At 42.9% G+C, this 26,366-nt stretch overlaps 2 protein-coding genes across 2 annotated transcripts; both read left to right on the forward strand.

The window, feature by feature from the left end:
* The first annotated feature begins 4,901 nt into the window (after window positions 1-4,901).
* Window positions 4,902-8,577, forward strand: LOC113147720 (stomatin-like protein 2, mitochondrial). The gene is made up of 10 exons (XM_026338897.1): window positions 4,902-5,052; window positions 5,939-6,091; window positions 6,187-6,286; window positions 6,408-6,466; window positions 6,611-6,712; window positions 6,823-6,957; window positions 7,067-7,211; window positions 7,362-7,441; window positions 7,549-7,677; window positions 7,808-8,577. Exons 1-10 carry the CDS (start codon window positions 5,011-5,013, stop codon window positions 7,913-7,915), a joined length of 1,053 nt encoding a protein of 350 aa, XP_026194682.1. The 5' UTR covers window positions 4,902-5,010; the 3' UTR covers window positions 7,916-8,577.
* Window positions 8,578-9,127: 550 nt separating this feature from the next.
* On the forward strand, window positions 9,128-16,733 carry pigo (phosphatidylinositol glycan anchor biosynthesis, class O). The gene is made up of 11 exons (XM_026340236.1): window positions 9,128-9,381; window positions 9,572-10,050; window positions 10,448-10,591; window positions 10,715-10,838; window positions 11,023-11,182; window positions 12,089-12,271; window positions 12,410-14,006; window positions 14,127-14,330; window positions 14,461-14,645; window positions 14,782-14,852; window positions 15,146-16,733. Exons 2-11 carry the CDS (start codon window positions 9,573-9,575, stop codon window positions 15,273-15,275), a joined length of 3,276 nt encoding a protein of 1,091 aa, XP_026196021.1. The 5' UTR covers window positions 9,128-9,381; window position 9,572; the 3' UTR covers window positions 15,276-16,733.
* Window positions 16,734-26,366: the final 9,633 nt, after the last annotated feature.

The following is a 26,366-nucleotide window of genomic DNA, read 5'->3' on the forward strand; positions in this document are numbered from 1 at the left end:
TCTGTGGACAGAGGTCAGCATGTGCAATTTGTGATACATTAGATCTTCTGTGGGATCAGACCAGATGGGCTACTCCCTGCTGCATATGCATATCAGTGAGTAATGGGGGCCGATGATCCTGTTGTTTGTTCACAAGACCTGCTGTACCCAAACGAGTCGTCTAGCCATCACCATTTGGCCCATGTCAAAGTCACTCAGACCCTCACCCTTGGCCATTTTTCCTGCTTCCAAATCATCAACTTCAAGAACTGAGTGTTCATTTAATGTGGAATATATGCCACACTTTGACAAGGGAAACTGTATCAATGTCTGTGTTGTTTACTTGACATGTCAGTGGTTTCAGTGTTGTGGCTGATCTGTGCAAGTTCCAGGTTCCCCACAGCATCATGAGTAGCCTAAGATCATGACTATCTTGCCTACTTTCCCATGAAATGCTTACATTTTTAAAAATATAATAATAAGTATATAAAATGTGAGTGAATACAAGCAACAATGCACCAAAATTTTCCAGAATGCACTACAGGTCAGAAAGCAGGAAGAAATCAATTTGTTATCATTTCTGACAAACGTAATAGCTACTTGGCCACTTGCTAGCTTACTTTCAATTTGCCAGTAAGCTTGACAGTTGAATGGAAATACCACAAGCAGGGAAAGGGGTGGTTAGCAGTTAGCAGCTGCAGGATTTGCAAAGTCACTCAAGCTGCCAAAAGTGAGCTGCACAGAAAATCCTGCAGACTCAGAAATTAAACATACAGGCAGTTGGCATGTCTACACAAACAACCCAGATGGTTTATGACTAAGCAGAAACATTTTGGAAAAGTTTGTGATGCTTCATCAGGGAGGAATTCTGATGAGATGAGGGGTCATGACAGTCACTCTCCAACAGTGACACAGATAAAGTTTTCATATAATATCAAGAGATTTAAGTATTATGATAGTGTAGCGATAAGATCACTGCCCTACATGTATGAGACCGGGGTTTGAATCCCAGCTGTGGCCGACCTCCAGTAGGGGTCCTTGTACATTGTAAGTCACTTTGGATAAAAGTGTCTGCCAAATGACTAAATTAAATGTAGGTGTTTGCCTGATCACGTGTTTGGTTGGAGGAGGCTAAAATATAGTTGAACAGAACAGATCATGAAGCCTAAAAGTCCCAACTGTGTTTACCATCAAAAATGTCTTATTGAAAAGTTAAGAGAACGGAAAACTATGATTAGGTATTTAGAGGTTTAAAAGACTACTCGAACAACAACATCCAGATAACAATAATGAAATAAATCAGGATTTATATATCGTAGGTCAATCCTCACTGCTGTGTGAAAAAAACTGCAAAGCTTATTGTAGGTTTTTGTTGCTGTTTTATGCAACTTTGAGTCATCTTTGATCTTTAAAAATGCTCAATGATATTTCACGCATCATTTCTACAAAAGGATGTCATCAACTTAATGAAGCCACCTGAAACGGATCAGAAATGGGACTGACAGTTATTAATATACTGTTGTATCTAAACACTTTATTTATTAAAAACATAAAAAACTAGGTAGGCACTCATTTGGATATTTTAATATCTGGAACAGTGCTTTAATCTTACAAAGCCTTGAATGTCACCTATTTATTTAAACGCAACTGAAAACACGATCCCATGGGCTTACCATAAAATCTCCTCTTAGGTCAACTAACTTAGGTTACTTTGGGGTGACTCTGTCATTACAGATGTGCTTACATGTGTTATTAAAGACTCCTGTGGCTCTGTTTATGGACCGCACCGCGTTGTTCTTCCTCTTCTTTTGCTCTACTAGCTGGCCTGGACCATTTTCCTTGGCACTAGTTTTGTCGTCAGAGAACTGGATATTGCATAATGTGCTTGGCTTGCTTTAAAGGATGCAAACACAGGAAAGGATTCTCCAGCTTTGTTTTCATGTACCTCAACCTGACTTGCGTTAGTCTTTCCATTGTGTCCGTCTGTGGAAGCTCTATGTAGCTTTGTTGGGTTTAGGTGCTATAAAGTGAATTATTGGAATATTATTATCATTTTATATGCATAAATATTTACTTATTTGTGTGATTTTATTTTTAAACTTTATCTGAGAAGAATATCTGTCTGTAATATTGGAAGAATAACACTGAGGGGACTGTAAAACTATAACTTAATGCTGCATTTCCATTCGTTTTAATGGATGGCTCATGGCTGCTGTTTGTCCACACTGCTGTGATATCCCAAAGTCAATATAAACCACAGATAAGTGGAGACTGCTGAACTAAAACAGCTGGTCTTCCTGGTGTGGGTGCATTTCTCCTGTACAATAGAGCTAACACTATATTCTAACCAGGTAAACAAATGTTATTCTAACTTTTAATGTCCTGAGAAACGGAAAATCACGACAGGACTAATGGACTAGCTGCTTGTCCGACGATACATTCATCAACTGAGAGAAGAAAACTTGCTCTGTGCGATTTGTTTTGCCACCGTCAGACTGAATAACTCGACAAATTGGGAGTTGAACGCGTTTAAATCAAAACTTAATGTAGTTTCTAACCGTGCAAACAAATACAAAGAAAGCCAAACGTACCTCTGACACACAGTAACGACATGGCAAAGCGCTCCAGGCGAAAATCCCGAAGCTTTACACAGTTGGCGAAGCACACACTCAAAGCAGATTGACTCCGTCCCGTAACATGATACTGTCCGTGAAATGGCTTTTATTTCACAGGTGATAAAGTCCTTTTCGAGGTTTTACAAGTGGTTTCCTGACACTGGACCTGGGCACGGAGCTGCAGCCCCCCACCACGGACGCGCCATAGTTCAAAGTGTCATCATCGGGTTCGCGGCTTCGGACTGACGGACAAACCTGAGGGCGCTGGAGGCACCTGTCAGTGACGTCTGGGTCGACCAATAGGAATGAAGCACCGCGGTGGTGGGCGGAGCCGCCAGAAGGAATCTAACCAATCAGTCCCAGGAACAGGTTGGCGGAAGACAGGTGACGCGGATAGATACTAAACAGACGCAACACGTAGCGCGGCTTCATGACCGTATCACTGCCTGTCACTGAAACTTCCTTATGCAGTTTGTTATTTTTACTTTCTATATTTATTTGATGCAACCAGGAACAATTTTTTACTGGATTGCTTGAACTCAGCATAATGATGCACTTTGTTTTTATTATGTTATTAGAACTTTATTATTAGCTGTCTATAAACATAATATAGCATTGATTTCTTAGTATAATAGTTTTTCATTATTTATAAACACTGCAGGTCCAAAAAAAAAAAAAAAAAAGCCACCACCTGGATTTATCTAAGCATATAAGTAAGAGCCTCCTATCCTATGATTATTTTACCCTAACTGATGCAGTGTGTAGCTTCTCATTTCTTAAACAACCACGTCTGAAAATATGTTAATCTGTTTCAAAAGGTTCAAATTATTAGCATCAAGCAAAGAAAACATCTATGGAGATGGATGAAACTGGGTTTGGAACTGTTCAATGGAAGAAGGTCTGATGAGTCCAGATTTACCCTGTTCCAGAGTGATGGGAACATCAGGGTAAGAAGAGAAGCAGTGAAGTGATTCATCCATCATGGCTAGTACCTACTGTACAAGCCTGTGGGGGCAGTGCTATGATCTGGGGTTGCAGCAGTTGCAGAGTCCAGACCTTAACCCCATTGACTTTGCGCAGCAGTCGTTTTAATTTTTTAATTTTATGATCATCAATTTGATCAACAATGTCATCACCTTTTAACAGGCCTAAAAAACAATTCAAGAAAAAACAAGATATATGTTGTTTTTCTGGGATTCATTTTTTTTTTATAATAATTGCTGTTTATTAATGTTTTTTTATATATGTTTGTCAGCTTTAGTTATTCACTATCCATTTCATCAGTATTTGATATCTAGTAAAGTGGGGTTTTCTGTGCACCTAACAAACAAACATTGTTTTTTAACACATTTAAATGTGTTTTTTTGACCATTGATCTCAAAGTAATTACAGTGCATCAATTTTGAGTCCAGTCTTTCTGTGGGGGCTGCAGTTGCAGCTGAACTAAACTAAAAACAACAACACCACCTTGTGTTTTGGTGAGTAATTACATCTGGGTCTGAGGCATTTATGGAGTAATAAAAGAAACATTAAAGATTAAAGGTATTTTCTGAGTGACCCTATTAATTACCCAAAATGGAAACTTTTCCATTATTCTACATTTGCTAGCAAATCTATGTTTTACCTGTGCTGTATCACTTTATTGTGTGGTCAGTTGCATCCTGTTTGCTAAGTTGGAGAAAGTTGAACTGATAACTCATCAGTCATCAGCTATTTTATCTGTTTATGTCCTAAAAAGTTATATAGATGATGGATCTACTTTGTTCACTTTACTTTACTCTATATTTTAACTGCAGGTCGATTTTTCATGTTTAGTGCAATTACACTAAACATTCACTATCCCTTTAACAGAGGGAGGCAGTCACCTTTTCCAAGTTGAAGATTAGGTGAATGTCGCTCCTGAAAGAAAAGAGTAAGGGATTGGGGGGAGAGAGGCAGATCAGAAATTACTGAGGAAGACAGATTGCTCTCTTATGCATATGCATATTTATTTATAAAGTTATTGTACATTGGTTCATGTTTATGGATTGGACGATGCTTTTGTGAACATTACAACCTAGTGTGACTCTGCAGATCATTTAACCAGTAAAATTGTCACCATTACTAAGACTAGCTTGAAAGCTGTCAAAACCATGTGGAGAAGCAAACAAACTCTGTTTTCTTGCCTTCCCAGTTATGAGCAACACTTTTTATGAATCATATTTTGTTTTATGTAGTGGCAGTAGACGGTATTTGTCTGCACGGAACCATTTCCGTTCTGTTCATGTTGCTCGTACTGGCGGATTTCTTTTAGCGCTGCACAAATGACGCAACTTTCATTTCCTGGTCGACAGAGGTTACTCACATGAGTGGAGAGTTTGAACAGAGTCAATCTAACAAGCTTAATCCTCTATATACGGACCCTTTAACATAAATCATGTTACGAACGCTGTGTCGGACCGGAGGAGCCCTGTTGCAGGTAAATGTGTGTGTTATTACATCATCTGCAGATTGTTAGCTTGATAAAAACACACGAAATGTCACTCTGCCGATAGACGTACAGTCCAAGTGAGTCCGTACTAATTTAACAAGAGAGAAGCAGTTTGGAAGGCAAATACTGAATGATATGCTAACCTTTGTTTTGGGAGTAAGCTGTTTGTTAAACCTCTTCAGTTCAGGAGTTTCAAAGGGTTGCATCAGGTGCTTGTGGCTCCAAGCATCCAACCTCAGACAGCCCCATTCATAGAACAATTAACTGATCGCCAACAAATCAGCCATTAGTTTCTTTAAATGACAAAAAACATACATTTATTCCATGTATTAGAAGTAATACAGTGAAAAGAAACCCTGGGCCACCCTGCTGTCGAGAGCCACTGCCCTCTTGTTTTATCAATTAACTATATATTAACTATCCCTGCCCTACCCACGGCTGATTACCTGAGCCAGGTGTGTTTAGTCACGGTAATGTAACTCTGTAATCTGTTACATAGAACACTTTAAAGATAATTCCTTACTAGGACCCGCTTGATGTGGTGTCAGCATGAAGGAAAACCCATTTGGAGATCGGGGAAATGAAACCCACAGATGTACAGCTGAGACCCTGCGCGTGGCTGCAGATGTTGCCTGTGGTTCTCACACGTTGTGCAGTTGTGACCTCGCATCTGCAGAAAGAACGTCCCCGTATTTCTGTGCTAATAGCTCTGCTGACTTTATCAAAAGCTGAATTGAGCCAGTTTTTTCATGTGTAAAAGGAAAAACAGAGGAATTTATGGCACAGTGACACATCTTTTGGGTTTGAAAACAGCACATTTTAATATATCAACTTTATTAATCAAGCATTTTACTATTATATTATGTCTCTGCAGCAAACTCAGCGGACTGTGCCTCGGTTGTGGGTAACACCAGCCCAGCAGAGATGGGCATCCACCCTGCCCATGAACACCGTGGTCCTGTTTGTGCCCCAACAGGAAGCCTGGGTGGTGGAGAGGATGGGGCGCTTCCACCGAATCTTAGAGCCGGTATCATTCATTCATTATTTATTTATTTAGTTTTTGTTGTTGTTGTTTTTAAACAACAATTTTAAACTGACTTTTCTCCCCCATCAATCCTCTAGGGTTTGAACTTCCTCATACCCATACTTGACCGAATACGCTTTGTGCAAAGTCTCAAGGAGATTGTGATCGATGTCCCAGAGCAGTCTGCAGTATCTCTAGGTAACATGACACCACTTGTTCTTAATTAGTGGGAGAAGTCCAATGATTTAATGTTCACTTAATAAATATACAGTTCAGTCTGAGTGACACAAAGTGTGAACTCATTTTTATGCTTTTACAGATAATGTAACTTTACAAATTGATGGAGTGCTTTACTTACGGATCCTAGACCCTTTCAAGGTAAGATAACTTTTATATATGCAAAGCTTTTTTCCCTGTTATTGTTATAGTATAATCATTGTGTGTGTGTGTGTGTGTGTGTGTGTAAATATAGATATAGTAAATGTCTTTCGTAGCTTTTAAATCACTTCTGTTTATTTCCAGGCCAGTTATGGTGTTGAGGATCCAGAATATGCAGTCACTCAGCTCGCACAGACCACAATGCGTTCTGAACTGGGCAAACTAACACTGGACAAAGTGTTCAGGGTAACAAACTACTGCTGTGCCTTCACACAGCTCCATATTCTTCTATTAACAGATGCTCTAGGTGATTCAGTTCTGATTCTGTTTCTTGTTTCTTTTGTTTGTTTGTGAAGGAAAGGGAGTCCCTCAACTCCAACATCGTCCACTCCATCAACCAAGCTTCGGATGAGTGGGGAATCCGATGCCTCCGTTACGAAATCAAAGATATCCACGTTCCACCTCGTGTCAAAGAGTCAATGCAGATGCAGGTGAGGTGAATATGTGGACGTAGATTACACTCAAGAGTCTCAAATGCTTGGAGCCTTCAGTGTAAGGGTTTCAAATGCCTTCACACACACACACACCTTACCTGTGCAGGTAGAGGCCGAGCGTAAAAAGAGAGCCACGGTGCTGGAGTCGGAGGGGACGAGGGAAGCGGCCATTAATGTCGCAGAGGGCTCTAAACAAGCTCAGATCCTGGCTTCGGAGGGTCAAAAGGCAGAGCAGATCAATAAAGCAGCTGGTAGGTGCATTTGGAGACCCGAGTGGGTTTGATTCCTGAGAGATCCTTGCGGGGGGGGGTTCTTTTTTTAATTTTCACAGCTAAAAATTACTAGAAAGTAGTTTGATTAAATTAATAATTGCTTAATACTGGTCACTGTGCTTCCACCAGGTGAGGCCCAAGCTGTTTTAGCCAAAGCTGAGGCAAAAGCAAAAGCTATCCGTATGCTGTCAGAGGCTCTGACAGAGCAGGTGACTGAAAAGCTTTTCTTTTTGTAACGGTGACAACAATAATCGCTCTCTCACTTATGAGAGAGTTTGCTTCATTTCTTGATGATTTTTAATTCTCTGTTGTGCAGAACGGCAGCGCTGCCGCTTCATTAAGTGTGGCCGAGCAGTACGTGTCTGCATTCTCCAACCTCGCCAAGGAGTCTAACACCATCCTGCTGCCATCGAACACTGGAGACATAAGTGGAATGGTCACACAGGTGTGCCTGCACGCATTCATGTTCACTTTACATATTATTCTCAGTGAAGTATAGTTTCTCCTTCTGTTCAAGTCTCGACAGCGACTGTTCTCATCCTGTTTCCTCTCCTCCTCCTCCTCCTCCTCCTCAGGCCATGACCATTTACAACACGTTGGCAAAGACGAGCCCAAAAGTAGAAGCAGAAGTAGCGAAGGACAAGAGCGAAGAGCTTGTGAACCAGTCGACGGCACCTCAATAACAAGAGCACTCAGTGAATGAACTCAAAGCAGTAAATGACACAGTTTATGTTTAGGATACAGGACATCACCTGCCACCTACTGACAGAACAAGAGGAAAGCTGCCAGGTTTACAAACTCTCCTGATGTCTTTGGAAAGTCACATGTTTTGAAGAGGATTTCTAATCCTAATTTCTGTAATTTCTTTTTTTTTTTTTTACATTCTTGCCATAAAGATGGATGACAAATTGGAATGGGATGTTAATGTGTTGACTTTGATCTGATTTGTTATAGCTTGTTTACACGTGCAGCATTTCAACTGTCTCGAGCATCACTGGGAACAGTAACTTGTATCTGTTACATGTCACGTCTGGCTGGATGTTTCAGAATAGTGGGAATAGCCCCGAGATATAGTTAATTGACAAGTTGTTTGAAAAAAACATCTGCTTGCAAAAGCTAAATTAATAGTTGCTATGAGCAGATTTACTATTTTAAAATGCTTTATTCCTTGATAACTGACTTAGAAAGATTATGATACAATGTGATGGGACTGAGACTGTGATGAATTACTGGTGTAAAAATACATAGTTTGTTTCTTATATTACGAAACAGAAAAATTAAGTCTTTTTCAGCACATTTTCATGAGCAGGATTGTTCCCAGAAAATAAAGAAACCATTGTTATCAAAGTGTCGGTTTCAATAAATATTTCTGTTGTATACGTTATGGCTTTAAATCAGCACAGGTACAATTGAAATATTCAAAGGTTTTTTTCCAATGGCCATGATTGAGTGCAAGAATTTATTATTTTATAACAAAGTACATTATTTTTTTTAAGTACACCAAATATAAAAACTGCTCAGGGGGTTTTTTAGTACATGAAGAAGGCATACCGTTAGAATTACCATTATGCATATGCTATACATTCTTTAATAGAACTGATTTATTACTTATTTATTTAATATTTATTTAATAAAATACAAATACTCCCATTTGTTTTGAATCTTTTTTTTTCGGTCTTTGAAATTGGGACCGAGTGACGCATCTTTGTAGGTCATCTCTGCGCCGATGTGTTTTTTCAGCCCTTTCCTTTGCCTTACAGACACGAACCACTGAGGTATGCAATTGAGTTTACGTTAAACTTTAATACACAAATGCAGAAGTAGAAAACAAAGCGTCCCCAATATATCTATCGTGTTTGTTAAGGTATCTGATATAAGGTATTTCTGGGTAATAAGTGCCTGAAAGTCAGAGAAGAAGGACAAAATATAATCGGAACTTTATGCGGTGTTACAACGTAAATCGTCCGACAGGAGTTTCCGCTGGGTTCCCAGCCTCCTAATCTCATCGTACCGGAATGGAGTCCCAATGAAGGTGAGGGTGGTGCCGCGGTCTGTGTTCACCTGAGACACCTGAACCTCTGTGCTGTGGACACACGCGTCCACGTCCGCCCTCCGGCAAAGAGAGGACGAACACACGACTCCGCACAAGGTCAGTGACGGGGCCGAGGTGAGCTAGCCTCGGCTAACCGCGCTAACTTGACGATAAACGTCCTGAGCACGTTCGCTGGGACGACGCGTTCGTTAGTTTAGCAGGAAAATGGAGGTTTGTGTCTGTTGAGCAGCGTCAGAGCCTCGTTCAGCAGGTGTCACTCTCTCACAGCACTCCCCGTGTGTTTTAGGATGAAGGGGCTCCCGGTGCTCTCGCTTCTCCTCTGGCTGTGTTCAGTCTACTTCGTGGGCATCTACCTGTTCGTGAGCGGCTTCCTGCTGGTGAGGCTGGAGGTGAACCGCACCAGCGGCTGCGGAGACGTGCTGCAGCCCGGACAGGAGCCCGCGGACTTCTGCCGCGTCCAGCCTCGTTTCCGCCGGGTCGTCCTGCTCGTAATCGACGCGCTCCAGCTCGACTTCGCCCGGTTCGACCCCGGCAACACGGCCCCCCGCCCGTACGAGAACAAGCTGCCCGTGCTGGAGGAGACCGTCTCATCCAGGCCCGCTCACAGCCGCCTGTACCCCTTCCGTGCCGACCCGCCTACGACCACCATGCAGAGGATCAAGGGCTTCACCACCGGATCCCTGCCCACGTTTGTGGACGTGGGGAACAACTTCGCGTCCAGTGCGATCCTGGAGGACAATCTCATCCACCAGTTTGTGCAAACAGGTGAGTAGCAGCACAGATGCACATTATGGGCTTTTGTGGCACAGAAGGGGAACAAGGGTTTTTTTAAAGATGCATTGACAGCTGATGTGAAACAGTGACTTTCAGACATGTGAGAGTGTAAAACACTGCTGCTCCTCTGCTGTCAGTGGGATGAAATAGAAAAGTCTTGTGCTCAGCAAGTGTATCTAGCCACACCCTGAGGAATGACACCAAGGCCAGTAGTTTGCTTCCCATAACATCAGCTGTGTCATCACTGACTGACTAATAGCATAGTAATAGGAAAAAGAGGGGTTCAGCTCTGCCATGCAGCTGGTTTATTATTAGTCTACATCATGTGGAAATGTTGTTCAAGTTTAGTTGCACACATGAGGTGAAAAATGCGTGTGTCCCGTCACAGGCAAACGGGTGGTGTTCATGGGGGACGACACCTGGGAGAGCCTGTTTCCTAAGAAGTTCCACCGCTCTCTGCCTTTCCCTTCATTCAATGTGAAGGATCTGCACACTGTGGACAACGGGATCCTCCAGCACCTCTACAACACCAGTATGTATTTACTTCGCTGTGGCGTTATTTAAAGAGAGATTACACACTTATACACACTACATATCAATTCTCTTGTATTCAGTGCCTCATATCCCACTTGTTCGTTTCTATTGGCTTTGACAGTGGTGGGTGACGACTGGGAAGTCCTGGTTGCTCATTTCCTTGGAGTGGATCACTGCGGTCACAGGTTCGGTCCAGACCACCCGGCCATGGCTGAGAAGCTCACCCAGATGGATGGAGTCATCAGGTCAGACAATAGACAATCTGCTGTGAGCTTGTTGTTCAGCGCCCTCCTGCTGTAGTGCTCATAATGTGCTGTTTCTTAGTAATGCTGATATTACATGATGCTGACCGGTTGCATTTATTTTATAGAAATCAATTGGTAGGGAAGTCTATCTTGATTTATTTTTATCTACCCCCCCCCCCCCCAGGTCTGTGATCGACCGTTTGCAGAATGACACCCTCTTGGTGGTGATGGGAGATCATGGGATGACAGACACAGGAGATCACGGTGGAGAAAGTCAGAAGGAGACGGATGCAGCTGTCTTCTTCTACAGTCCTTTCCCTCTGTTTGCTGGACCTCTCTCGCAGGTCGGTAGACAAGCTGATTTCTGTTATCAGAAACGTTCTGTGTTCATTTTAAACACAGTTATTAGGAAGTTTCAGGATTAACTTGGAATAAACAATAATAATAAAAACAGAATCACTATTAGAAATATGAAGTGTTTTGGTTCAACTGACATTTGGGGGTTTGTCTCACTTGCATCAGATTTCCTGTTCCTGTCAGTTTTTAAATACCACGTTCCAGTGACAGTGTCAACTAAATAGAACTGCAGAGAGTGAGAGAGAGAGAGACGGTGATAATACTGCTCAAAGTTTACACAACAAACTTGTTCCGCCCCGTTTATGTGCACTCGCCAGTGGCAGAAGACAGCTATACAGCACCACAATCGCACTGTTGAACATCAGCCATTTGTCAGAAGCAGCAGGAAATGAATATATATCGTTTACATCAGGTTCATATCTCCAGATCGCCAGACGCAGGAATAATGAAATCAGTCATTATCATAATCAGTCTTTCCATTTGTTTTTGTTCAGGACTGACTGCAGCTTACAGAGTCATTAAAATTCGATGCTGGCAGGTGGTCTTACATTAGAAAAGTGAACTTCACTGCTAATTTCCTATATTGCAGTGAAACTGGAGCGTTTCATAATACATTGTGGAAAATAATGTGCGCACGGAAAGACTATAAGGGAAAATTAGATTATTAGACAGGATGTGCTGTTAGACACAGAGACACTTTCCTGTGCAGCAATGTTTTTCTCCACACAGAGAGAACAAATCCACATCTTAGTGATAAATGTGACTGCACAGGCAGTCCTGCAGGAGTTAGCAAAGACATTTACGCTGCATCAAAAATATCCGAGCAGACGTTCGAGTATCAGATGAATGGAACAGTCATCTAACAGAGGTCTGTTATTTTCTCATGTTTGTAGAGTGAACCGGATGTGGTGCCCCAGACTGACCTGGTGCCCACCCTGGCTCTGCTGCTCGGAGTTCCCATCCCATACAGCAGCGTGGGACAAGTTCTATTGCCTTTATTCCCACCGCATGGGCAGACAGAAGGTGCAGTTGGAGGTCTCAGCCAGTTGGAGGCACTGTGGATCAATGCAAAGCAGGTAGTCTGCACAGTGGGGAGCTGTCTCACAAATTTTCTCCTAGAAAGAGCTACTGACGTCACATGTCCTAGAGGATGTTTCTTTATTTGTGTGTTTTGTATGTGTTTAATTTCACCTCATGTCATCATGTGTTTGAAGGTAAACCGTTTCCTGGAGACTTATTCCACCATGGCCAAAGACATCCCTCCAGAGAGCCTCTCACAGCTCAAGGATACATTCTCCCAACTCTCCTCTGAGTACCTCACAACAATCAGAGGGGGTCCATCGCCCTCCCCTGAACTGGCCACCTCCCTGCAGGCCTACCTCACCTCTGTAAGAGACACCTGCCGAGCTACCTGGGCTCAATTCAACCCATTTAAAATGGCAGCAGGTTTAGCCATCCTGACGTTGGCCTGCCTGATATGTTTTATCTTATCTGAGCTGTCCTTTGCGCTGAATGGGGAGAACAGATCTGGATTGAAGGCCCAGGTTGCCGTGGCGTTAACAGCGGGGCTCTGTGTGGCTGTTTGTCAGCTATATACTCGTGGCTACATCGAGGTCTTGTGGTGCGTGGCTGCCGCTGCCTTCAGCTCTGAACTTCTTTTCCTGTGGAGGGCTCGGCAATCTGGAGTTTGTGCCGTTGCAAAGAATGGATCCATAGCTCCAAAGTGTGCTACCTGGCTGACTCCACGTCGCCTCCTCGCCCCCCCTCTCTTGGTGTTACTCCTCCGCTGTGCCTCACTGCTCTCAGACAGCTATGTGGTTGCTGAAGGCCGGGTAGTGACCTTTCTGGTGTTCTCTCTGGCTCTTTACATCCCCGTTCATCTAAACTGGGACAGCCTGCTGTTACCCCCCAGCCATGACCCCCTGAAGCCTGCAGGCTTGCTGCCTTCCCCAGCACTGTCCCCGTCGACTGTGAGGAAGGAAAGCAGCACCCTTCTCTCCTGTTTAGGTCTCCTCATTGGCAGCCTCTACCTCTCCCTCTCGTTCCACAGCTGTCGAGAAGAGCAGGGCTCCTGCCAGCCGTCCCCGTTCCTTTCTCCTCTCTCCCGCTTGCAGGACAGCCAGCTGAAGAACCTCCATTACATCCTCTCTGTCGTCTCCCTGGGACTGTGCACATATCTCCTCAGATGCTGCCTCCGCCATTATGGTAACCTCAACTCCTCAGGTGGGACGGTGTTCACAGCCCGCTGCATTCTACCGCTGCTGTCTGTGTGCCTGGGGCTGCACTGGGCAGTTAGCGCCACTCCAGAGGACACCTTCAGGAATCTGACTGAGCTCATCAGCTTGGCTCAGCTGGCCCTCCCCAGAGCTGCCTTCTGCCTCTTGGGACTGGGTCTGTTCCTGATCTGGCTTGACCCTCTCACTGTGTTTGTGAAGACCCGGGCTGAATATTCTGCCAGAGGTCCGTCGCTACCCCCGCCTCGGTACCGAGCCAGCACCGGCATCAGCCCCCAGGCTGAGCTGCACCACCTGATCCCTCAAATCTACCAGCGCATGCGGCGTTCACTGGACGACGGAGAGCTGAGTGGGGGTAGCGAGGCGGAGAGCAGGCCCGCTGTGGAGGCCTACGGACTGGGAACCGTCTACTCTGCTCCTCTGCTGCTGTTCTGTGGCCTGCTGGGAATTGGTCTGCTGTTGCTGCACCCAGAGGGCATGGCTCTGTCTTTCCTTCTGCTGCTGCTAGAAATGGCAGCTCTGTTGCACATTCACGCCTCCTCCACCAACCTCAAAGGCTTGCAAGGAACATTTTCTGGTAAGATGTTCAGAATCCCACATATTTTCTTTCTTGCTTTCTCTGCTTGTGTTTCTTTTAGTTATTAGAAACGACACAATCATACATTCCACAGTAGTTTTATACTCCTCCTTGTTTCAGGTGGTTATAATGTACCCTGGACTCCAATAGTGCTGTGGTCCCTGGCTGCCACTCAATTCTTCCATGCCACAGGTCACCTTCCCACCTTCCCCTCGATCCAGTGGGGCGCTGCCTTTGTGGGATTCCCTGATGGGCACACTGGCACCACACTGCCCGCCTCATTGGTTACCCTCAACACCTTCGCTGCACACATCCTGTTTGCAGGTAGGTAAAATATACTGTAGTTAAAAACAAACAAAGACGACTTTATGTAGAGAGTTGTAACCTCAGTACCACACACTGTGATCCTGTGACTTACTGACTTCTATTTGTGTCCTTATCCCATTGTCTTCAGTGGGCTGTCCCCTGCTGCTGTTCTGGCCCCTGGTATGTGAGATACGTGGGAGCAGGGGAGGGAGAGCCTTCGGGGAAGGAGGAGAAGACGCTGTGATGGAGATGAGACTGAGAGAAAACCCGCAGCAGTTCAGCTCCGCTCTCCTACAACTCGCAACACGCTACCTCTTTATTCACGGAGCACAGGTTTGTCTGGTGGTGAATTTGACGCCACGTTCAGATTCCTAATTCCCAAACTGTTTCATAAATATCTGTCGACTCATTTCTCCATTTTCTGTGTGTATCATGTCTCCCTCTCTCGATATCTCGGCACTCTCTGCAGGTTTTTGCTTCAGTCTGTGCAGCTGCTATCCTCAGGAGACACCTAATGGTGTGGAAGGTTTTTGCACCGAAGTAAGTGCCTGAATGGATTTTCCAGCTCTTTTGAGGAAATGGGCACAGGACAATATAAATATTTACACTGGGAATTGCTCAACTTGTTTGTTACTTTCCTTTTTAATTAATGTTTGTTGTGCCTGTCACTTACTGTCCAGGTAGTGTATCATACATATAAAAGCATTTTTTAGATTTTTGGATTCAGAAAAAATGTTTAATGCCAATAATGAATCCAGTTTTTGCTTCTCACGTTCTAACCTTGAGTTATAAACCATAACAGATTTCTGTTTCTCGCTTTGTTCTCTCTCCAGGTTAATGTTTGAGGCCTCAGGGTTTGTGGTGAGCAGCGTGTTCCTGCTGGTTGGAGTCACATTAGTTGCGAGAGTAGATGTAGCCGTGGGCCGCTGGTTTAAGAGACTCATACCTGATGCATCCAGGTAGCAACGGGACTAGCTGCTGCTGCTGCTGCTGTTTCCCACCAGGACACCAGAGCTCACTGTGGCACAGAGAAAATGGACGTGGTGGTCACCGTTAAGTTGTTCTTTGGACAACATTGCCATAGGTGTCTAGGATAATGGTCCCCATGTGAGGCTGCTCCTCACGCTCACACCGAACTCGAAGCATCTGGACTTTTTTTTTTTTTTTTTATAGTTTTATACAGTGTTTTTAGTTGAAGCTCGCAAACCACTTCACACACAGACGTGATATGGTTAAAGGCCTTTGAGGTCCAGAGTTGTGTGTGTGGTTCGAGAGAGAACGGCAGTTTCTGAATGTTTCTCCTGTTTTCTCACACACAGTAGGGATGAAACCTTCCGAGCTCTCCGAGGCTAGACAGTCTTGCCAAATGGTTCACGGTGCCACAATTACAAAGCATCACTAAACAATACTGTTTACACCAGCTCCATGCATGTCGCAACTCTTCTTGCAGATGTCGTCAACGTTGAAATGAATCTGGTGTTTTTTATCACACCTATATGCACAAGTTTAATGTGAAAATGTGGAATTGGGATGTTTCTCTCTGGGAAACTTCAGTGTCTTACTGCAGAATTTAAATTCCTGACTCTCTAACTACAGGATGAGCCACTTTGAACCACTTGAAGCCAATTCCTCGACATCTGGATCATCAGTTTGCAAACCGGCCTAGTCCAAGTGCATTACTAAGCATGTCTGTCATTTAAGTGTCTTGCTGGTGGAGAATTGTCCATTTTCTTTTGTATGTTTTGTAATTTCGAGGTGTTGAAATAACCAGTTTTTCTGGTGACTGCCAATTGACGTAGTATTACTGTGCAGTTATTAATTGTTATGCACAGTTTTGGGATCTTAATCTGTCACAATCTTTTTATTTTTTTAGGGTTTTTGATTCAATAACTAATGCCTATTTATAATTCAGATTTTTTTTTCAAATCACAGTTGATGTGTTTTCTAATCCTAAATCAAATGTTGGTGTTAACTGGGCCTCATACACCTTTTTCCTTGTAATAGGTGCCTAGCTTTAACCAATGCCTTTTTTCTTTTTTTTGTGTGTGTGTACAGTACGTTGTTAATTTGGCTGGGTCATTGCACCCAGGACCTCCACAAACACTGTTGATTTATTGTGTGCAGGAACTCTAAGGAAGTCAGAGTTGGATGTAAGATCTGTTCTAGTTCTGCCTCTAAAGCTCATTAGCTAATGCACGATATTGAAGGGATGTTGAGCTCAGGTTGAATTAGCTACAGTGCAGTGGTGCTGCATTCCTCAGGCTGTTATATAGGAGTGTTTGGTCATGTAGAGCGGCTGCTGCAGTGATGGCTCAGCTTGGTTGCGTGTGGACAGGGCACATTGTTTGTTTTTTTTCTTACTGTTTTCAAATGTTTAATATATAAAATAACTGATTAACTAAAATGATTTTACATTCTGTGAAAGAAAAGCTAATAAAACATTTTTACATGACATCCTGCCCTCTCAGTAATCTCAGTGTAATTAGTTTCAGTTTAGCTCTTGTTGTGATTTATGATCCTGTGCCTGTGTTTGAACTTTGATTATTTATTGTTGCAGTGCAGCGACTTGATGGAGGAGATGGTTGCTGCCAGAAGTTTTTACTGCCCATCAGTCAAGGTGGTTCATTCATTATTCACATAGGCTTTCCACATTTCCACTGCCCATGACTGTGTGAGTTATTGCGAATCTCACTCGTGCACATATTCAAATTGTAAATATTTAGAGGCATAATGTGATAATAAAGAAATCGGAGGAAAACGTTCCAGTCAAGATGATGCAGCTGACTTCCTGTAAGTAACAGAAGATGGATCGTTTTTTTTTGATGGGAGAGAAAATGAATGTAAAGTAATGCCATTACAATAAGACAGAGCGAAACCTTCGAATTTGACAGTGATATGATTTTGTCTTTATTGGCTGTTAAACGTTTTTTTTATGAGAACATATTTATTTCTGGATCCCCTCCTCTTGTGGCTCATTTATAAAATGACATGATAGAATTTGATCACGGAGCAATGTTCACATACTAGATTGTGGTCAAAGGAAAGGGCATCGAATCGGTCATGACTAAATGAAAGCAGCAGCCACAGACGTGTATGGTAAGAGACAGAAATGAATAATGATAAAACGTGGGATATTAAAAAGCTGGAATTCTCATCACCTGCCAAAAGTAATAACCAAGTCCCTGGTGTTGACCAACAGCTCTTCGAAGCCACCACAGACATATTATGGTTATCTGATGCCAAGGGGCATGGAAATCTCACTTATATTGACTTTTCTCATATCTCCTTTGCAGATATGAGAATCGCCTGGGGTTAAGTGCTCAGTTGGCTGGAGAATGGCTTGGATGGACGCCGTTGGGGCAGTTTTTAATGTCTGTTTTCAAGGTATCACTTATACACTTATAACTAATCCCTCAAAAGACGAAGCCTCCTTAAAACTGCTTTACGTAATCAATTATTAAATGAATGCTTTGCTCCAAGTCGAGACTGTAACTTGTTTATAACTAAATAGACAAATGCTAATTTTCTGCTGGAGGACATTCCTAGGTTGGGTTTTTTACTCATAAGCTACATTCTGAATTGAATTTCCATCAAGAAAATAAACTGCAGCTCGGTATAAATTGCTGTTGGCTGCGTGAAAAATGTTCAGGATACAAGGTTTAAATAGAAAGGAAGGAAGAAACCATTTTTCTTCTTAAGCTAAAGACATGCAAGAGAGGCTCCCCGGCCGAGTCGCTCGTTTCTGTTTGAAGCTTTGGATGGCTTATTATTTTGGATGTGAAACACCATTATGACTAGAAGCCGCGGAGCGGATTGCCATGCTCTTCGTTCAAAGCATCAGCACTTCTCTAATTGCCCATCATTATCTGATGAGCAGCCCCTTCGGTTAACAATCCCCACAGCTTGCATCAACTTTTAAAGTCAGACCAATTTGTATTACGTGGATGGAAAATCGTCACGGTTGTTTGTGCTTGGAGATCTGTGTGAGGGGCTCGACGTGGTCGCATTGCCGCGTTGTATATGTGCTGCTCTCGTGTGAAGGAAGCAGACATTGTGCACTTTAAGGCTCAGTTGCTGCATCTGCAGAGGCGAAAAGGTCCACAGGGACACCTCTAACCTCTGTCTGCGAATCTGCTAAGAGTAGCGGCTGGTAAGAAGTGAAATATCAGCGTTGAAATGTGGAGGAAAATGTGAATTGTGCAAAAAGAAAGGAGCAGTTGTCAAGTAAGTAAATGTGCTTTGTTTGTTTTAAAAGCTGCCAATCAATTCTGGGACGATTCGTTCGAGTCTCTGCACAGCAAAACCGGCTTTCTTCTGATGGCACATGCAGGATATGTGAGAACAGGACACACAATGATTAACTCGTACTGTATAACGACACTGAACTGAACTCCCTGCATTCACATAAACTGACACAAAAGCTGCACATATTCCAGTTGACGGGGTTCAAAAAGAGTGAAACGTAAAGCTTTATGCTTGAAGACCAATCAGCCGGGTCAAATGACAGACACACACACAGGGGCGCTATTAGACACGATGAGTTCACACACGACTGCACTCCAGTTGCCTTTGGTCCTTTGGCACCTCTCTGTACATGGGATCTGCCTCAGCGAGCCGAATTAAAGCCAACACCAGGGTTAGGCAAAGTTAGCAGATTTCTTTTTTCTTCCACAGTGATGATTAGATCCTGTTAAATATACAGCAGCATTGCAACCTAACTTTATAAGATTCTTCTCAAACCTGAGTGTTTTAGGCTTCACACCAAAAATACAACATCGTGGGAGTAAATGTGTGTGTGTGTGTGTTTCTTTTAACAGCAAGCCTCACAAGAGAAACATGTTAGGTTCCATTTCTCCCAATACTCAAAGTCAATAATGACCATAAGATAATCTCACACTGTGAAATGACTCAATGTTTAGATGCAACAGGATTCAGCCCTGATCCAAACCCAAGTGTGGAAGATGGAGCGCTTCCACAAATAAAATGGAAGAAACCTGCAATAGCGCACAAAATGGTAAACGGGAATGGATTAAAACGGTTAAGGTCCACTGTATGCTACCTGTTCATTACCAAGCAGCACCTAGACAAACAGCCCAAGTGACCAAAAGCAGTAACACATAAAGCAAAATGACACTATCACTGTTGGATGGAGTCCCGGGCTCCACAGAGGCCAAAGGAGGGAGCTCAGCACTGGAGCTCGGATCCTACTGCAGTGTTAATTCGATGTTACAGATGGCAAACACAGATGGGCAGAAGGAGTTGTGCCCAGTTGGCCAAACACACACACAATGTGAGGATCTCTCTCTGTTTGGCACTCAGGCATCAGCTGGACCTAGATCCCACAGTGAGGACTGGAGTCAGGATTCTGTGTGGATGTGAAATAATGTCCCGTTTCGACTCCACTGCTCATTTTTACGGTCTTTCCATGTTTTTCTTTCTAGTTGTCTAAGGGGTCTAACTTCGCTATAAATTGATTTTCCCACGGGCGATGATATTATCTTAAACCAAAAGAAGAACAAAAACAGACACACAGCAGACAAAAGGTTGATGATTGGCCGAGTGGTTGTGTTTCAGTGCCTGGAGCAGAAATTGCTTGTGGGCGTCTGAAGTGTGAAAGAGAAGTATTGGCTGTGATAAGCTAGGCGCTGGCGTCCAGACTTTTTTTTTTTTTTTTTTTTTTTGTAAACATGAAAGAGGATTTCATTTCTTCTTTTTAAAAAGCTGATAAAGGTTTCCATGCTTGTGGGAGATCTCAGCTCAGCCTCAAGTCCGAGCCCTTCTGTTATTTCTTTTAAAGGTCACACGTATCTTCCAAGGAGCTGTTAAATGAGCCAGCAAAGTCATTTTTACTTCACCTCCGACGCTCTGAAGCGGGAGGAAGACCACGTGGATCAGATGCCTGCACCGCAGTGACATAGTGATTTCCCATTGATCCTCCTGGAGAGAAAAGTTCAAAACAGAATCAGTATTTGACTCAGAGGATGACGAGCAGGACATCTTCCTCCAGGGTACACAGACAGTTCTATAAAAGTGTTGAGCTACTGCTAGGATTTCAAGTGAAGGACACAGCCATGGTTTTAAAGAGATAAATTATCTATGCTTCTGTGCATTACTGTAAGTCAGTGCTTATCTCTCTATGTGTTATCACAGTGGTTAGTCGACAAGTAAAAATCACAGTCATGCATTTACTTCAAATGGAGACTAAGTCCCTGCTAAGTGTGGATACATATGCCTATATAAAAAGTTCCTCTAAAATAAGTATACATTTCTGAAAGTGACTCGAAAAACATGACTAGAAGGTATTAAGGAGTCAACAAGCTTTACTTGGTCAAGAAACAGTAACAGTCAACCAAATCCAAAAGGGAGTAAATAAACATAGAGTCAAAAGACAACAGAGGCAGGAAAACACGGCGACAAGGCTGAAATACTGGCACAATAGAAAATATGTTACACAATAAAAAATATATTATGTATGTAAGTCACAGCTACAGGAAATAAATAGTCTATGGGCTACAGGGGAGGTGATTTGGACACTGGGAGCAGGTGTGCAGCAGGGTCCAGAGATTGTGTGACGGGGACAGGCGGGAATACAACTGACAAGGAGTGAATGACGGATTCTAAAACAACAGCCCCAGGTGAATATAATTGTGTTTAGCTGCCTCAGTTTTCAGGGACCTGGTGCTGCACAGAGTGACTGTGTGTGTGTCACACTGTCACGCTACTGAGAAGAGGAAGTAGCACCTGCTTTTCTTACTGCAGTCAACATGACTGCTTAGAAAACACGTCCAACACCACCAGACTGTTACTTTATCATTCTCCTTCTTCTTACTATGTCATTATCCTCTGTAGTAGTACTCAACATTATTGTGAGTGTGATCTTCTCCATATAGTGCTCACTAAACGTCCCCTGGCATGCACACTGTTTTCTGTCCACTGCATTTATGCAACAGATTTAAAAACTTACTACTGCCTGACGTCAGCAGTTATTAGCAAATAAATATAAATAATGATAAAAATAAATAGCAAACAGCCCCTATTCTGATAGCGCTGGTGCTTATTTTTTTCTTCTTTAGATAAAATAAAACAAGCCCTCTCGTTTTATTCTGATGCATGTTTAGCTTTTCATCGACTGTCTCCTTATCACGCTGGCAGGCGCAGAATCTCGACAAAGTGGAGCGAGGTGCCCTGAAAGAGAAGTAATCACGACACCTGTGAAATAAACAGTCCCACACTCCACACACGTACGTATGAATTGCAAATGAAAGCAATCACACTGCAAAACTCTTGGGTTATTTCGTCCCCCCCCCCCCCCCCCCCCCCCCCCCCCCCAAGCTGCCAGGTAATCTGAAGAATTAGTCTCAGCTGTTCCTTCTCCTTTCCCGGGGGATTTTATTTTATTTATTTGTTTTTTCTCTGCGGCTCCCAAATGAGATCCCAGGCTTCCTACTGTTGACTCATGAGCAAACGCTCACAGACAAACACACTCCAGATGCCTCTCTGCTGCCTGGAGCACCGAGGGCACTAATATCTCTGAGGTCTGTTAAAACTCCACTTTAACGGAGCCAAATAAAAAACAATTTTATTGATTAAGAAACAGCAATGGACCACTGGTTTAACTCAAAAAGCGATTTAAGACAACGTTTAATATTTAATATCCAGCCCGGTGGACACTAAAATAAGTGGAGGTACATTTCCCAGCTCACCTCAAGAGGAGGTATGTTGAAGCTGGCTAAACCTCCGTCCTCACACTAATAACTTCAAGACAATAATTTGATGCTGTTTATTAGTGAGCAGCTGGTGTGTGATGTCTTGTTTTGTTTTTTTTTCAAGCTCTAATTGAATAAGAACAATTGGAAACATGGCTTAATGAGAGTGCTTTGATGAATGATATGAATATGGATGAAACAAAGTCACAAATGATGTGAGTAATCGCACATGCGGTTTATAATATAGTTTCAGTTTCTAATATCAACTGCTGTTGTGGATGGTGATGTGTCAGAAAAAGGATTAAACAGTTGAATTATGATCTTGTGGTAATATGCTTCCACCAGTGTGCATGTCTGTCTAGTGTAGTTAGTTTAGCAACATTCTTATGCTAAGTAACCATAAGGATGTTCTCACTCGTATTGCTGAATGTGTGATGCCTTATCATCACATGTGTGCATATTTACAATCTGGAGCAGTCAGCACTGGACCTTTCAGCTGCACCAACAGCTGTGAGGCATATGCTGCTGTGGCTCTGACAGATGCACCCGAAAAAAAAAAAAAGGATGAAACTAAAGTTGCACGTATGCATCATATATGCATGCACAGAGTACATAAGATGTGCGTAATTTATGTATATCCACTGTCTAGGTGAAATGAGTCAGCTAGGTTTAGCATCTTAGCATGTGATGGAATTATTTTGAGGCATACAAGCTACTAGATACGAGGGGATACTGTATGTTTATGTAACCTGGCCACTACGGTGCAATGTTTTCTTTTTCTACACAGCAGAGATGTGAAAAGAGAAAGAGCACATGACAGTCACGGAGGCATGGGGGATTTTCTGCAGAGTGGAACAGACCACATTAAGCTAATGGATGAAGCCAAAGTACTGCTCTACAACCCCCACAGTCTCCAAACTCCATCTACAACCTCTGTGCACTAATGTATCATCAATCCAAGGCGCGCTGGACAATTGCTATCCTCCCTAAGAGATGGGAAGCCTTTTTTTTTTTTTTTTTTTTTTTAATGGGCGTGTTTTGGTACAGAATAATCTCCTGAACGAGTGCACGTCGGAGGTCTGAGAAAGGTTCATAACAGCCGAGGACTGAAGCATTAGCAGAACAAAACCCTTCTCGAATGTCAGTATCTCATAATGTGGTGATCAGGTAACAGAAAGCAGTGTAAGAGTAATAACAAGCCATTCCTGCTTTTGTCCTGCGCACACACACACACACACACACACACACACACAGTCTATCCTTTGATAGATTTGATAGATTCCTCCTCCTGCTCTTGCTCCTTCATGATGGAAAGCAGCATTAAAAAGAACCGCTGCAGCAGCTCGTCTTGTCCTTTCAGCTTCGCCAGTGAAACTCGGTGAAACTTGTGTGTCTGAGCTGTAAAGGGGTACTCTGCAAACTTTTCAGAGCTAACTTTCCGTCTGCAAGCGGTGGCAGTATTTCAATGACATATTGAAGACAGGCCAAGAGGACAGAGAAACCTCCCTCTCATTATAGGCAAGGACAAAGACGGCACCCTGAGACATCATGTTGTTTTAGAGCTGGCAGCAGGGGCCTTGTGGGATTCTGTAAGCCAAGCAGAATTATTGATATGCGGTTCGTTTTGGTGACATATACCCATCGGGTAGGAAAATTCACCTTGATTCAAGGTGGGCTGACGGCAGGTTGTGCAAACAGACACTCCGCTCCAGCAGCTGCTCTCAAAAGCCGTTGAACTGACCATGAATTGGAGGTTCACGGAAGGGAAGCGACATTTGCAGCCCGACTTTGATGTGAGTTTATGAGCTCCTTACTTCCTGTGACATCCCCTGATTTGGCCTCCATAGGATAACATCCACGCTGACGTGCTGAAACAGGATAGATAGAGTGATCAGAAAAGCTCTTCTAGCTGTCTCTGTCACTTGCACTGACGCTTGTTGGTTTTCAGAGTGATGAACTACTGAATCTCTTCTAATTATGAGTTTAAGGTCAAGGGGTCCAGTCGACTGGAAGGAATTCTATATTTTATATTAGTGCCGCTTGGTAAAGTGCCAGTTGTGATTTCAGTGCCCCTTTGAAATCATGACATGAGCATTGGCAGAGCTGATCTTTGCTGCATATGCCTCCTGGGAACTATAATCATACGAAAGTTCACACTCTGCTGAATGGGGTCAAACTAGCCAGACAGGGTTTATCACATTCATATTATTACTGCACCTGTAGGCGGACAACAGGCAACACGGGCGAACGTGTGAGCAGAACAACGTGGCAGCTGAGGCTGTCTCACCTCAGCCGCTTATTTCCAGATGGGAAGAGAATCAATACAGTCGGTGAGGCTGACTACAGCGAAGATAAAGGCGATCATTCACACTGAGAGCAGGAGGAGTTTTCTTTTTTCTATGCTGCTGAAAATATCTCTAAAATTACAAAAGTAGAAAATGTGCACCAGAAAAAAACGTTCAGTTCAGTTACTACTGAAACTGGAATCTATGCAAAATGTGTGGAGCAGGCGATTGTTAACGATGTAGAGAGATTAGTCACTAATGGACATTTTAAAAACAAACTACTCATCAGAAATGTGCTGTTAGCGTCCAGCCAAGAAAGAAAAAGTTTCAATCCTAACAGACCAAAACAGCCACATTACAACAGGAGTGGTCCGCTCCACTATCACCACACTAAAACAGGAAGAAACTGAACGTTCTGCTCTTACAACGGATGAATTCAGAGCAGGTATTGTTTATGTATTTTATGTTTCCACGATGCCGTGTTTCCTCTACTGCTGCACGAATAATTGCTCTTTGGGGGAAAATTGAAACAATTACTGAACTGAATTGAAAAACTGGAATGAAATGTTTCTACAGGTCATATAACAAAATCAACCACCGCAGCAGAGATATTGTGGCCAGTGGAGGATACATTTTACTAATGAGGAGTTCAGCTGTGCTACTCTGCAGACGGTGTGCATGCTTATCAGTGGAAAAGACGTTTAAGCAGCAGGTTACAATTAGATGGTTGAAGGAGGGTTTTAAAAACAGAAATTTGTTTCATTAGCTTGTCACAACATATGTCAAATCATTGTTGTACCTTGGTATTGAACAGCCTGTTTAAGTCGGGATTGTGCACCTATCATGGTGGTATGGGTGCTTAGACTAGTCCTCATCCTAAATGTATCTTAAGTGCATTAACACCATTTAGTTGTGTGTTTTCTGGTCACAATCCAATCAACCAAGACATATTATTAGCAGATTAGTCAGTGTGCACCATAACATTTCTTGTCTATCCTCTTTGACTTCCATGTTCACACAATATAATAAATGAATATCGCTGGAGCAGAACAAAACAAGTGTCTCCAAACTGTATGAGTGGAAATTTGACTTGTGAAGGCTAAAATGAAACGTAGGATTTGTTTTAGTTTCAGTCTAAACCTTAGCTGGCCATCTGTTCAATGCAACAACAAACCTATTTTCAACTATATTTCTGTGTGAGGCTTTGTTTCCATGTAATGTATGAGAGCAGCTATAGGGCAGGTGATTCTATTTGAAACGCTTATATTGTTAAGGAAGAGAAGGAGGCAGCTCTCTGTGAAGCTGAGTCTTCAATACCCTTGTTTATAAAAGGCAAGGGGACATGTTGGCTTCCCACCAGCTGAGTTTCCTGGGACTGAACAGCTGATAGCTGCTATAAAACAATAACATGCCAGATTCTCGTGACATGAAAAATCATATATTTAATATGTCCATGCATGTACCACTAGGAGGCGCTGCGTTATTTCACCAGTGTAGAGCAATGAAAACATGATGTGAAATGAACAGTTGATTGAGAAAGAAGAATTGATTTTGATGCTGGAGGGCTTTTGCTGTGAAAATCCCAGTATTGTGAATAAGCAAGAACAAAAAACAAAACAATAAAAACTAATCCCTCGCAGCCATCTCCCTATCTGCTTGTTTGGCCGCTGTCTTCAGAAACTCATACTGAGAAAAGAGTAGTCATACACTTTGGACTCATGTGCTCACACGAGTGCCAGGGAATGTAAAAGCCAGGGAGCTTTGTATTACAAACTCAGCAATGACTGAAGCAGCTTGTATGAAAATGAAAAATACTTTTTGCTTCAACTGTTTATATTGATAAGTAGACCTCAAAGTACTGGCACAGAGCAGACTGGAGGCAAAATGGAATCAAGGATCCTGATCAGTATTTAAAGGCAACATGGCACGTTAAAAACACACGGCGAGTGGGAGGGATGTGTGTGTATGTGAGTGTGTGTGTGTGTGTCAGAAATACTGAGTAAGAATCAAAACAGCTACAACTGTTCAGCCATCAATAAAATAACAGCAAAAATAATAAAATA

The sequence above is a fragment of the Anabas testudineus genome, chromosome 22 (assembly GCF_900324465.2).
Source record: "Anabas testudineus chromosome 22, fAnaTes1.2, whole genome shotgun sequence".
NCBI classification, from domain to species: Eukaryota; Metazoa; Chordata; class Actinopteri; order Anabantiformes; family Anabantidae; genus Anabas; species Anabas testudineus.

Coding starts and splice junctions, on each gene's coding strand:
- LOC113147720 (XM_026338897.1), top strand. CDS start 5,011: ATGTTACGAACGCTGTGTCGGACCGGAGGAGCCCTGTTGCAG. Junction 5,053..5,938: donor CCGGAGGAGCCCTGTTGCAG/GTAAATGTGTGT, acceptor ATGTCTCTGCAG/CAAACTCAGCGGACTGTGCC. Junction 6,713..6,822: donor CACTGGACAAAGTGTTCAGG/GTAACAAACTAC, acceptor TTGTTTGTGAAG/GAAAGGGAGTCCCTCAACTC.
- pigo (XM_026340236.1), top strand. CDS start 9,573: ATGAAGGGGCTCCCGGTGCTCTCGCTTCTCCTCTGGCTGTGTTCAGTC. Junction 10,051..10,447: donor CCACCAGTTTGTGCAAACAG/GTGAGTAGCAGC, acceptor GTCCCGTCACAG/GCAAACGGGTGGTGTTCATG. Junction 14,646..14,781: donor TCTTTATTCACGGAGCACAG/GTTTGTCTGGTG, acceptor CACTCTCTGCAG/GTTTTTGCTTCAGTCTGTGC.